At 34.9% G+C, this 14,436-nt stretch overlaps 1 protein-coding gene and 1 long non-coding RNA gene across 4 annotated transcripts; one reads left to right on the plus strand and one right to left on the minus strand.

Annotated features, from left to right (window-relative positions):
* The first annotated feature begins 234 nt into the window (after positions 1-234).
* On the plus strand, positions 235-6,625 carry LOC139815349 (uncharacterized). 3 transcript variants are annotated; one of them, XR_011732717.1, is made up of 6 exons: positions 235-291; positions 2,395-2,486; positions 3,281-3,407; positions 3,527-3,976; positions 5,681-5,859; positions 6,003-6,625. It is a non-coding gene; the product is annotated as an uncharacterized lncRNA (long non-coding RNA). The 3 variants fall into 3 exon arrangements; XR_011732716.1 differs by having other exon boundaries at positions 5,681-6,625; XR_011732718.1 differs by lacking the exon at positions 235-291 and adding an exon at positions 1,119-1,837 and having other exon boundaries at positions 5,681-6,625.
* Positions 3,251-10,991, minus strand: LOC139815347 (uncharacterized). The gene is made up of 3 exons (XM_071782225.1): positions 10,901-10,991; positions 6,661-6,906; positions 3,251-3,385 (listed from the first exon to the last, which is right to left on the minus strand). Exons 2-3 carry the CDS (start codon positions 6,895-6,897, stop codon positions 3,326-3,328), a joined length of 297 nt encoding a protein of 98 aa, XP_071638326.1. The 5' UTR covers positions 6,898-6,906; positions 10,901-10,991; the 3' UTR covers positions 3,251-3,325.
* Positions 10,992-14,436: the final 3,445 nt, after the last annotated feature.

A 14,436-nucleotide genomic window follows, 5' to 3' on the forward strand; every position in this document is an offset into this window, starting at 1 on the left:
ATCCCTCGCCGTCCTGTACCCCCTTCGCGCCCTCTTGTCCCATTCCTCCGGCGTGCCCGACGCCCCCGCCGGGGGCGAAGCGGGGGGCGTGGACTACCGGCTTTGGCTGGTCGCCGCCGAGTCTGCGCCCCCCGACTGCGTCGCGACGGAGATCGCGTCCCTTGCTCCGCCGCTCTCCTCTCACCTCTTTCGCACGCGGAACGGATGAGCGGAAATTTAGAGAAGGAAAGCTGGGAGACGTGAGCGAGTTCAGGTCGCCCAGGAGATGAAAAGTCGCTATATAACATCGAGGTGCGTTATTTCCTGGCGAACGTCACGTGCGTAGGTCGATCTGCTTCCTCGCGAAGGGGATGTGCGCGCGTTCAATTTACAATTTCATGATACGAAATTGCCGTAAAATTATTCGACGTCTTCTCGATCACAAGGGTCAAGAGAGAAAATAATAATTACCGTTGGAGTTAATTGATACTGGAAATCAAACGTCACATTTGGACAACATTGGCTCTTGAATTAGCAAACTAATTTGTTTACCAGAAATTCCCTAAATAACGCATTAATTTAATAAAGTTAAGATGTAAATGTCAGGTACTTTCTATACTATTCAGAGCTGTAATATAAGAAATAACATTGATCTATTTTTACAGCAAGGGCGGATAGCTTAATTAGTCTTCGAAGGCTAATTAAGTTATTCTCGTTTGCTCCTACATTAGAAATTTAATAATACCTTGCCACTAAAAACCGAAAGTCGTACAGGATCTGTTACGCTGTTATCGCAAAGAATATATAATTTATAGTAAAATTGTTTACAAAGCAAGCAATCCTTTTGTAAATAATAATATAACAATATGTGTGTGTATCCTGGAATAAAAATTACATAATCTTAAATTACTAGTGATTTTGCAAAATTCTAGGTTCTGTCAGTGAAATTGTGAGTTAAAATTTTTATTAATCTATATTTATAAATATATTATAATTATAAATTATATTTAAAGATTATATTTAGAGATATATATCAAGATATAAAATATAATTATATAAAATATTTTTATTTATAATTTTTATTTATTTCACAATATCTCGATTTTTTTGGGATTCTCTAGGAATTTTGGCAAAAAAAAAGGATTACACGAAATCCCTGCGACATATATATAAATATCATTTTTTTAATCAAATATTGGAGTAATAAAAAACATTTGCTGCAAAAAGGGCAAGGGTAACTCTTTGGTACGACCTTTATCGATTATAACTTACAATCAGACGCAGATATCTAAATCTCATGAATTTTAACCGATTCGACGAAAAATCGGCTCCAACTTTTTATCACGTCAAAGTTATCAACTGTAAATTCTACTGCTGGCGTTTGCAGTAACATTTTGGATTCTCCAGGTAAGCGTGGGTAGAAGTTCGCGGGGGCTGCAGGTAGGGGATGGATGGCGAAGGTGAGGATGTGGGTGGAGAACACGTCGATGAGGAAGAAAGGCGCACGACCTGGCGAATCGATCATCCCGAAAAACATATATTCACCGTTCGGATTGCCACGATTAATCAAGTGGGCGAGGACTCATTCCGCGAAGCGACCGACTATTATTTTAGAAAAAAAAAACTGCGAAAGCGACGTATCATTGAAGCGAGGGCGAAAATCGGATTCTGAGAGAAATGAAATATTCAAGGGGTGTCGTCAGGTGTGTCGAATTATGAAATGACGCCGAGAATAGAATGGGCGTTATGACGGCACTTAATTATTCCTCCGTGACGAAGACGATCCCTCGCGAAGCGAATTTAACTACAGAATGATGCAAATTTGTCAGTACATAAATTTGCGTATATTGCTCGAATGGTAATCAGCTAATTAAAATTATAAATAAATAGTTATGAATTCCGCGTATTTAGTTCTCCACTATAAAATGTAATGTGAGATAATAAAATATTACAAGCATCCAATTAGTATAATAAAATATTACAGACATGCGACACGTCATTGAATACATATCCAAGATATACATTTTTCAACCATCTATTTCTTATCTATTGTTCATTATAGCCATTGTCTCTTTAAAACAAAGTATTTCAATTTTTATTACTTCATTATACCATCTCCTTCCTTATTGCAACATAACGTAATTCGACAATAGCACAGGAACGATTATAACATCTCGTATACAAACATTGCGTACAAATCACATTACTCACGTAAATTAATTTGAGGATCGTACTCCTCGAGAATAATTCATAAAACTTCAAAATCGTGCTGATACCGCTCAAGATGAGTGCCAAGAATAACACGCGAGTATCACGACGCGGACGTTAAAAATGCTGACGTCAGAACTGCGGAGATCGAAAAGCGAGGAAAACCTATTAATGGCTGATTGTGAGTAACAGTCGCGTTTGTTACAGAGGTCAATATAGAGCGCAGGGAAATATGGTCAATTTCCTGGGCTGGGACAGCGCAGCAAATGCAAATAATTACAAGAATAGTCTAGATTGAGGTACCGAAAAGAGAGATTGTAGCATCGAATTTCCTGAATCCTCCCTCTCTCTCTCTCTTTCTGTCTCGAATTTCGCATGATCAATATCGTTTGACCCATTCCTGCCAAGTTAGAAATTGCACTTGCTATTCTCTTATCACCTTATACCATACTCTATATTTTAAGCATTTAAATACAGATTTTTTTGTTTTCGCTCTAAATTTCGCAACGTAATAAAAATACTTTTTTTCTTAAAAATATAAAAATCTTCAAAAAATAATATAAATAGAGACTTACAAAGAATCAAACTCAAATAAAAATGTTATGACAACAAGCCATAAAACTTAATATATTAGAACGTATAAGTCGATCTTAAATTATACTACAATAATATTTATATACTCATATTTTATTGCGTTTAATCATGTTAATTTAAGACCAACTTGCGTTCTAATACATTAGACTTCATGACCCGTCGTCATAAAAAATTTTTATTTGAATCAAATTTTTTGCAATAATAAATTTAAAATAAATGTTAACGTTAAAGAATATAAATATATAAAATTATGGAACGTTACTTATTACTATTTGTAAAGCATCATGTAATGTAACGTTTATCTTTAATTGTGTATTGTTATATATAAATCCAATCTCGCACTATTATAATCGCATCATAATATTACGAGTACATCGTACGCGCAAAAATTACAAAGGCATGTAATATCATTTTATTTTTGCGTTGCAAATAAACAATAAATGATTTGCGCTATAATTATTAAAATTAGAATTGTTAGAACATCTTAAAATACTTTCAGAAATTTCGGAAAGTCCGAGATATCTTCTGCAACGTCCATGAATGCTCAACTTTGCCAACAGGGCAAGCAGTTTGCGTTTTGCCGAGTGTCGCATATGCCGGTATTCTGAAACAAGAAAACGTTGAATGTAAGTAAAAATCACTCTTATACATTGTTTCGCGCGTTAATAAGAATTTAAATGGGAAAGGAAAAAAAACATTCAATGAGAAAGTGACAAAAATTTCTAATGTGTCTTCTAATCTTCAGGTCTCTCGCAAGACATCGCGGAATAAATTTCTACTGATTTCTACCGACTTCCCCTATTTTTGGAAGGATTGCTTTCGTGCCTTTATTAGCGTGACGCGGTATCGCGGAGCGATCGTTACGCACGCGAGTAAGGGGCGACGGATTAAAAACGACAACTGGTCAAGTGGGTTCAGACTTCAAACGACCCCGACACGGCCCGCTTGTCACGAAGTCAAGCATCGACGTCCACGTAGAACCGGTGAATTGAAATTCGCCCGGCCACGTGTCAGGTGAAGCACCCGGGGACGACAATATGCACGTGCATCCGCGCGGCTCGTAACTGGATACGACCAGGCGGGGAGGGTTACATCGTCGAGTTATCGTAGGGTGATACGAGGCCGCGAGCCGCGACTCTTAGAGAGCCCACACGTGATGCACTTGTAGATCACAAAAGCAGTGTCGTGTTTCGGGGTAAGGTCGATTCCTCTCTTTCGCCTCGTACGTGCTTATTGTTTTGTTATAACACGACAAATTCTACCCATAAGGTACGCAGGGTGCTCTTTTGTCTAATCTTATTGTTAGTGCCTGAACAATTCCGAATTAAAAGAACATTCTGAGTAAAAGAAATCTTTTTGATGATTTAATGATGGAGATATGGAAAACTATTTCTGCCTTTAATCACTGTTTAATTACTAAAGGAAAAAGTAATCGATGATGCTTGACATAGTATTAATAATTGACTCAGAGAATTAGAGAGAAATGATTTATTGGGAATAATTAGTTGGAAGATCTTTTCTATAGAAATTTTTTGCATGTAACAAATTAAAATGTAATTACACTGTTCAACAAAAAAAATGCATAGGAACGAGAATATCATTTCTCGTAGTTTTTTGGACGTCGAATATAATTTTATCAAATTACTCTATCATGTCACAATTTTGAGAAATTTGCAGTTAAAGTTGCAAAAGGAGCTATTTTAGTGTATTTTGGATCCTGGAGTGACGGCCAAACTCCGACCCGGTCGATAATTTTGACCGTTTTCTATGTTCCGGCTCATCTGTTCTTATCTAACGAGATATCTGCCCTTGTCAGATTGCAACGCCATGTACACTGCGTGTGTGTACATGCATAAAATCAGTTGGATGAAAAATCTTTCTTATTAGGCTTTCAATCTTAGTTTCAATGGTGCCACGCTGTTCTTTGATCTAGTCCGAGGTGCGGGACATTTTCGTGCACGTAAGCTATGTAAGCGAACGTTTCCTTAAAGTGACAGCTCTAGGTAGAAAAGGTGTAACACCAACTAGTATAGTATACTAGTTACTACTTAAATATATTTTTCTTTTTTTAATTTAAGACTAAGTTTTTAGTCTTAAATTTACTATCCCGCACATGATTTCTGTACGTACAAAACGTGTAAATGGGTTTTTTATTCTGTAAAGCCAATTCGAAGAAAATTGGTCCAACTAAAATGTCGGTAATTGTCGTGACTCCAGGATCCCTAAAAGAAAATTTTAAATTAGAGAAATGATAGAATTTTTACTTCTGATATCCGCCATATTAGCTCTGCCATTTTTAATTTATCAACTTTAATATCAGATTAGTATTTAGTGACCTGAAAAATTCTCTAGTTTGAATAACATAATTAAAAAATATTTCATAGATTCTTAATAGTCTGTGTAAGTCGCAACTGCGTTAACTATAATCGACGCAACAAATTCCTTCCGTCACATGTCGTAGTTATAATATGCTAAAATACATTAAAATAGCCCTTTTTGCTTTACTAACCGCAAATTTTTCAAAATTGTGACGTGATAGAAAAATTTGGCAAACAGGATCGTATTTCATTCAGCGTCCAAAATGCTATAAGAAACGATTATTCTCATTAATAGTGTTAAAAAAAGTAATTTTTTGTTAAACAGTGTTATCATTAATCTTATAATAATTTCTGCTTAGTATTCATAACAAGATCTTTCAAAAACGGTGCAAATATTGTATAAATTTTCTAATAAAGAAACAAATATAAATGTTTGTTAAAATTGCACTATCCTGCAATATTTTAACTTATTGTTATTCCCAGCATGCAGTATATAATAGTCAATTGAGAATAAAACAGCGAAACGAAACAAATCAAACCAATTGAACCAAAACTAATTTATTTTGATTTTTGTGTTTTAGAATTAACAAAAAGTATCAAATCAGATCTATTAATAACGATGTAGGTTTTAAAATAAATTTTATTTGTTCGAAAATATCACAAATTTCTTTGTCGAGAAAATGATTATACTATTAATGATTGCCCCGCAAATAATCTGAAGAACGAGTTACAATTATTCTACGTCAAAGATTAAAGAAAGGTAACATGGAATTTTTTTATAGATCAAAACTTTAAATAGTCAATGTAACAATGTGTAAATGTCCACACATGTTGCTGCGTTGTTATTACAAGAAATGTTTCTGAAATGTGAGAAATATATTTTATGATGTATGCACCATATAGACGATACACGGGGACAAGGAACTGATGAGACACCGCGTCACGAGAGGCCGACGAAGATGAATGAAATCACCCCTGCTTCTCATGCAGGGTACTCTCTTCGGGGCGTAGGAGCGCGATCGATGCAGCGGGCGGGTTTTTTTTTTACGTGATGTGCAGCACTCCGAACAATCCGCGCAGCATCGTGCGAAATGCCATATTGCGGAGCGATATTTCAACAGACACAACATAAAGCATCCCGGATGGGGACGTACAAAAATATTGCTCGATGAGAATTTCGGCCTGAATGAGATTGCAATCTCTCGCAGAATTACAATTTCACTGTCTGCCCTGGTTGACACATTAGAGAGTTGAGAAATTAGAGAGTTAAAAATTAACAAGACACTCGCAATGGCATCTGTCGCGAGTCACTCTTGAAATCAAGAGTGACTATTGTTTTTGAGTACATATTGAAACTTTATTTCCGACGTAGGTGCAGTAAGAAATACGAAAAACTCTGAAGATTTTATTTTGTTTTAACATATTAGATTTAAATAATTTGTATTCCAACAAAGTTTGAATAAACATGTAATATATAGCTTCAGATAACATCTGTATACTTATTATGGCACAATAAAATGTTGGATTTCCACTGATTAGATAATTCGGGAAGAGATCTCACCTTGTTGAAGACCAAATCTTCCGGACACGCCACTGTGCGAGGGCCGGACTCCTCGCAGACGATATATTGCAAGCAGTCCAGAGGGTAAGGCAAAGTGATCAGCGAGTCAGTCGTGACTCTCGTGGTTGGACACTTCGGGGTTTTACATTGAGGCGACAAGGCATCCTCGGAGATATCACCCGGTGGTCCAGCGACGGCGGAAGCAACGATCAGGTAAAGCAGCACCACGAACATCATCGTTTAATTCTATGTCGCACAAAAAGCAAACATTTTAACTGATGATACAAAGAGCTGATGATACATCGACGATGCAACTGAAAGGATTTTTGCAAGTAGCGAGTGTTAACAACACGTTAATCATATATTTTCTCTTGGCATTTTAATCTATTGTAAGGAGCATGCGGGAGCGCGTGAGGTAGACTTTCTATCTGCCTAAATTATTCTCCGCCAGCGAGTCGTACGTGCTGGCGAAGCTAATGTGCATGCTTCGGCAATTCCCATCATCTAAAATGTAGCCGCTCCTACTTCCTCAGAATGGACGCCGCAACCGATACTTTAAATGCAAGCGTGTGCTGTTGACATTTGCTTAAGCCCTACTTGTTTCACAGTGCGCCTTGTATATATCTTAAATTTTAAAAACTCTTTCTAGTTCTAATTAGTAATTTACACAACAGAAACTAGGTGTTACAAAAGCAACAAATGGAATTATGATTAACCCAATTTAGATTAATTTAAATGTAAATCGAAACTAAGCATTAGAAAGTTTCTAATTTAATTTTAATTTTTTTTTAATTTACCATATTAGCTAAAAATAATTAGAAATATTATTGTAATTAACTTATGGCAAATGTTGAATACATATAAAAACTAATTAAGTCTTGCACCAGTTAACAGAATTGCACCAGTGGCGCCATCTATTAGCGAGCGAGAAAGCGTTCGATAAAACATATAGCGATAATTTTGATAATATAAAAATATTGATGAAAGTTTTTTCGTTTCTAATTTGAAGGAATTAATTATTTATGATAGATATCAGTTTCATACAATTATGCTTCAAAAAAATTATATCGTAAAATTATTTACGACACCTCTTTGCAGTATTATTTAACATTAAACTTTATATTAACATATTTAAATATATTGAATACATTTTTTATATTTATTTTACATTCTGTTTTTGCACATGATAATTATAGAGTTATTAATTATTTCGATCTCTACTATTTCTCCTAATAATAGCTTGCGATGCATTTTGAAGAGATGGCGCTATGTTACAGAATTAAAGCTAACAATTATAATTAAATAACGTAATTAATAAGATAACTAATATTCTGTTAATAGCTAGTGTATTTAGGGGTGTGTTTAAAAATGTTAATATATATCGACACACAAATGCACACTTAAAATTACTTTAGTACTTTCATTAGCTCTACTTATATTTTCTAAAATTGGATTTTTAATTTTTTTAAATGCTAAAGTTTATTAAAATTTTTAATATCAATGTAATTATTTGTAAATTCTGCCAAAAATTATTTATTTACTAAGAAACAGATTTTTAGTTTGGAGTTCCTTGCATTTATGTAATCTTAGAAGCTTTTATCGATTTAGATTACAATACAAAATAACTTTTATATAAAAGACAGTGATATTAAATTAAAACAATATGCAGTCAACTTTCAAATTTGGACTAAAGCACTCGTCTTGAGAGAATACGCAAAGTCTCAATACTTTCTATAGAATGTCCTTGTTAAATATAATTATACTAATTTAATACTCGGTTATAATATAGATAATTTAATATTTCTTATCTTTGTTTTTACACCTTACGCATCTATTAACTCACAATTAAATAGGTCAATTTATAGGTAAACAATATCAAATTTTACTAAGTAAACATAAGGATATTTTAATAACGGAGAATTTCTGCGATGTGAAAATTTTTTATAAATAAAGTGTCCGAATATTTATTACGACAAAATATTAATTTTACAAGCGCAATGAGACAGAATTATCAAATCTATTTTTCAAAACTTTAAAGTTAACTTCAAATATGGAAACTTTTGAAGCAAATCACCAGTTCTAATACATATTATGTGCTGTGTTGGTGTCGACATTGATTGAAAATGTCTGCTGCCGTCGAAAGAATGACAGCAAAAATATATAATAGACTCTGTCGGCAGAACTAGAACGTCTGTTCGTAACGACTCTCGTAATGCGAATCGAACACAACTTGAACCAGCACGCTTCGTTTTTGTAGACTAAAGACTCTAAAAACAAGACGGATTTTCGCGTTTTTTTTCTCGCCGCCACTTTCTGGCATTAGAAGATCGACAGGTAAACGGCCGAGACAATTAAAGAATATGACGAGCGAGTTTTTCCTCGCAACATTAGAAACGAAGCAGGAGATATCGTAATAAAACGAGATAAGAAAAGGCAGATAAGCAGATAGATATGCAGGACAAGAATTAGGAGATGTATTGGAAAAGAAAAGTAGTGTTAAGGTGAATAACCTCGGCGCTAGGCTATCTTATAATGAGGGAAGAGTTTGAGCTAGCATCAAAAAAAAGAGAAAATAATAGAGCGCCAGGTGGATGTGTATATGTATACGAGACGGGTGAGATTCCGAAAGATTACAAACGTAATATCATAGTAACTCTACCAAAAAGGAAAGGCACAGATATAGATGCAAAAATTTCAGAACAATTAGTTTAACTTTCCACGCGTCAAAAATTTTAACTAGAATAATGCAAAAGATGGAGAAAAGGGCGGAAGAAGAGTATTAGAGAAAGATCAATTAAGGTTCAAACGAAATAGGGGAACGCGCGAGGCCATTTTAGCTTTACGGGTAGCAATAGAGAAAACAATAGAAAAAGGAAAGAGGGCCTATATAAGGTGTGTGTTCCCATTTCCTCTTAGTACTAGTGTCAGTACTGAAAATTTATAGTATACCTGATGTATAACTATAAATTTTCAGTACTGGTACTAGTACTGAGAGGAAATGGGAACACACACAAGATTAGTAGATTTAGAAAAAGCTTCCGACAACGTAAAATGGAAAAAGATGTTCAAAATAAAAATGTAGGGATGAAATATAGGGATAGAAGAGTACAATTTATACAACACTAGGAAAAAAAAGTTAGTGTCTCCAACAAAACATTGTTTACTTAAGACGTTTTTTAACAGCAACCAAATATCTTGTTTTCCATAACAAGATATTTAGTTACATCTGCTAAATGTATTTTTCTGATTTGTTCTGTGAACCAAATGATTTTGTTCTTAGACTTTACATACAAAAATTAAACATTTTAGTTATTTACCGTAGAAACTACACAATAATGAAATTTTCTTTTACATAAACTACTAAGATAATGCCCAATAAGTAGATCGTATTTAACAAAAAGAAATCATTATTATGCTCGAGAATGATAAATCTAGAAATCCGGAAAGAACTTTTAAAAATGTACGTATTGAGCATGGCATTGTACGGTTGCGAAACGTAGACGGTGGCGGAAGCGGATAGGAAAAAAATAGAAGCGATTGAAATGTAGTGCTACAGGCGCACGATAAGAATACTATGGACAGATAGGGTTAACAATAGGTAAAGTATTAGAAAGAATTAAGGAAAAGAGAGATATATGGAAAACAATAAAGAATAGGAGAGGTAGAATGGTAGGGACACCTGCTGAGACACGAAGGATTAGTTCGCAATAGATTGGAGGCAGAGATAAGAATAAAGAGAGGGTAGTGATAGACCCAGATTAGATTATTGTTCACAATAGTTAAAGACAAATAGTTAAAGATTAATAGATTTAAAATGCTCCACTTTCAGGGAAATACGTAGGTTAACTCAAGACAGGAAAGGATGAAGATACTCGTCCAATCAGTCTTCGGACTGAGGACTTCATAAAAAACGATTTTTCAAGTTTTTGTGTTATACTATTTGAAATTTGAAAAGAAATGAAAGTAATTAATTAATCAATTAAAGGCTGTAATTAAAATTTTTTTATTGCAAATTGCATTGCTTTTATTGTCTTTATTTTAATGCCTCTTATTCAAAACATTAAAATTGTTAAATAAATAGCAATTCTTGATATTTAAAAAGACGCTCCAAAATTTTAAGAAAATATTATTTATTAGTAGAAACAATTTATTTATTATAAACTTGTTTATAAAATAAAGAAAATTAAACAAGTTAGCCATTAACAGATTAATAAAATATTAAAGAAAAAGGATGTTTTACCTTAGTGCTCGATGTGGCGGCTAATCGTCGGAAATCAAGATTACCGGGATCTACGCGATGTTCCTCCTTCTTATACCTCTCAATCTGAGTTTAGGAAGCAAGTTTGGAACCCGGATAAATTTATATGACGATCAAAGTTCGATGTATGGACGTTAATGTACGAAAAAAGAAGTTCTCCTTCTCGAAAAAGCTGGTCTGACGAGTTACGTAATTCATATATAAATAAACATACTTTCACAACGATTCTTCATCTATATTATGTCCATTCTAAACGTAGTTTTAAGCTGGATAGTCTAAATTGAAGACTACATAAAGAAAAACACTCACAAATATTTCTGATACAATACTTTATTGATTATACGCAGGCTGGAAATGCGTTCGCCTACTAATTATTTTTCTTATATTACTCAAGTATTTGGGCCTTATGCCACTCTTCTGCTCAAGAATTGGATTAAATTCAATAAGTGTTGTATAAAGAGTACGCACAGAAGGGAATTTTTAAAATTCTGTCTAACGCATAACATTATTCCCGCACATCTAAAACATATTAAGAATGGTAATTTATCTTTTCACAATCCTAGAATTGCTGCCAAATTTAATCTTAAGATTTGCTCTTTTGTTCGGAAAATTCTACGCTTGGAGTTAAATGATACTTGTCGACAAATTGACTATTTCCGCCCACAGATCTTCCGGACAGTGCGCAGTGTTTCTCAATGTTTACCTTTTCATACTTATAATTCTTTTTTCCTTAGACAAAATAAATCCTTACTCCGTTTCGAATCCTCTAAGCATATTTCTATCACTAGGAAAATGTCAAGGTTACTTGACAAACAGATGAAAGAAAATATCAAACAGATTAAACCGGTTCGCTATTTTTACGCAGACTCCACTTCAACTCGCAATTCCTCTCAAGTTAACCACACTATTAACAATCAAACTACCGACAATAGCTTTACTTTCTCTTCTGTACCCTTGCCTCACAATGCACATCCTCATGAGATCTTTCTCTCTCCCCAATCCTTTCCTAGCTCTGCAACACAGTCTTCCCTTAACTCTATAAGAAATAACTGGTTTGTTAATCTTTCTTCTACCTGTTTCCCTCCCGACATTATACATCTCTTACAATTGGGCGACAATTTCTCACTTCCCTATCACAATAAACAAAAAATTTTGTTTGAGTTTATAAAAAGCATAGAAAATAATATCAAATGCCTTCCTGCTCCTACACAAACGTATATTAGAAATCGCTCTATTCCCATCATTAATCAGATAAACTCAGTCTCTAGTTTGTCTTCCTCTCACTCTGACAAAATTATTTGTAAAATGCTTTCACAAACCAAAGTCCTTTCTCCATAGCAATCCAGACATTCTTCTCACCAGAGCCGATAAAGGAAACATAACTGTTGCCATGAACTCTTCCGATTACATAAATAAGATGGAAATACTACTATCAGATACGGACACTTACACTAGAATCAAAAAAGGTCCCATCCTCTCCCTTACTAGAAATACAAGAACATTGCTCACTAGATGGAAGAATTTGAAATACATCACCCCCGCTACTTATAAGTTCCTCTATTGTAGTGATGGAGTACTGCCGAGAGCCTATGGACTTCCGAAAATCCACAAACAAAACCATCCGTTAAGAATAATAGTTTCGTCAATTGATGGGCCTTTACATAACTTAGCCAGATTTTTACACAACATAATTTCCTCTAGTATCCCTAAAGCCAATAGCAATCGTTTGAGCGGTTCATCCTTGGATGATAATTATATTCTTGTCTCCCTTGACGCATGGTTTCTCTTTTTACAAACGTCCCTACTGATCTAGCTATGGATAGTATTTGCAACAGATGGGAACATATTTCAAAAAATTGCGATATCCCTAAGGATGAATTCGTTCTCGCGGTACGACTCATATTCTTGACTCTACATTTTTCAAATTCAACAATAATATTTATAAACCGAATTTTGGTTCTCCCATGGGCTCTCCGTTGTCTCCCGACCTTGCTGATTTAGTTCTACAGGATATTGAGACGAGGGCTATTAGAATTCTTGGTTTCTCTCTACCGTTTTTCTATAGATACGTGGATGACATCGCGATGGCCATACCCTCCGATATGGTCGAATTTACTTTACAAACTTTCAACTCTTTCTATCCACGTTTGCAGTTTACCATAGAGGTCGGTAACAACAAACTCAATTTTCTTGATACCACCATTATCAACAACAATGGTCTTATCGAATTTGATTGGTATCATAAACCCACCTTTTCGGGTCGATACTTAAACTATAATTCTTGTCACCCCTCGTCTCAAAAGCGTGGTACCATTATAGGACTTATCGACCGAGCCTTTTTGCTTTCTCATCCAAGGTTTCACGAAAAAAATTTGAGATTTGTTGTTGATATCTTTCTGAACAATGATTACCCTCTAGACCTTATTTTCAACACAATTCATGAACGTCTAAAAAGCCTCTTTTTTAAACAAACAAAAAAACAAGATCCGAATGATACTTTGGACGACGCCGCCTTCAAAAAATGGTTTACCGTTCCGTTTGTTCCGTCAATTTCTATCACATTTAAAGATATTTTCAGAGATTCAGACACTCATTTATCTTACTACAGCATGAATAAATTAAATAAATTTATCAAGGTTCAGAAGGATCCCCTTCCGCGTTTCTCAACAAGTAACGTGGTCTACAAGATTCGCTGCCAAAACTGTGACGCATCATACGTGGGACAAACTGGGAGACAACTAAAAACCAGAATTTCCGAACATCGTCTCCACATCAACAGACATAGTTCTTCCCACTCTGTGATTACTGATCATAGAACTCAGTATGATCACGACTTTAATTGGGATAGCGTTGAGATCTTGGATCACGAAAGATTTTATCATAAGCGTCTTGTCTCGGAGGTTCTGTATATTAGTCAACAACGTCTCGGCTTAAATCTCCAATCAGATACCGAATTTTTTCACCACGCTTACCTACCTATCGTAAGCAATGTTTAGCCTTCGTTTTTCCTTGGTTGGTTACATTGTTTACGATAACGGCTCCGACCTACATCGTCCTTCTTTTCACTTTGACTTTAACTGTACACTGACTGCAATGTTCTTACTTTATTTCCGAGATGTGCTACTCTCTGGATTCATATTGTATTGCTACGACTTTTTAATATTGTACTTGTTTCGACTACTGCGGAGCTTGAGGTGAGCTTTCTCTTTACTCCTCTCTTTTAACGATAAACATACAGTTCTTTACTCCTTTCTTTTAACGATAAACATACAGTTCTTTCGATTTTAGTGGAATGTCCATCATGATCGGGTTTACTTGCTCGCTTATCACGACATCTCTTCAGGAAGAGAGATTGCTGCTTCGATCCCCGCAGGAATAGATTCATTCTTTTGTTAATAAATGCTGAAGATGGCTCAAGGGACGAGCCGAAACGTTCGTTTCATGTAAATACACGTTTTAACTTTATTGCGCACCATGTTCCGCGCTTGACTCGCATCGCCGTTTTTATTGTTGAAATA

Source organism: Temnothorax longispinosus, chromosome 6, assembly GCF_030848805.1.
Source record: "Temnothorax longispinosus isolate EJ_2023e chromosome 6, Tlon_JGU_v1, whole genome shotgun sequence".
Classification (NCBI taxonomy): domain Eukaryota; kingdom Metazoa; phylum Arthropoda; class Insecta; order Hymenoptera; family Formicidae; genus Temnothorax; species Temnothorax longispinosus.

Excerpts from the sequence above, each read along its gene's own strand:
- LOC139815347 (XM_071782225.1), bottom strand. The coding sequence starts at position 6,897 with ATGATGTTCGTGGTGCTGCTTTACCTGATCGTTGCTTCCGCCGTCGCT. Across the intron at positions 3,386-6,660 it reads AAGATTTGGTCTTCAACAAG|AATACCGGCATATGCGACAC; the intron begins GTGAGATCTCTT and ends TTCTTGTTTCAG.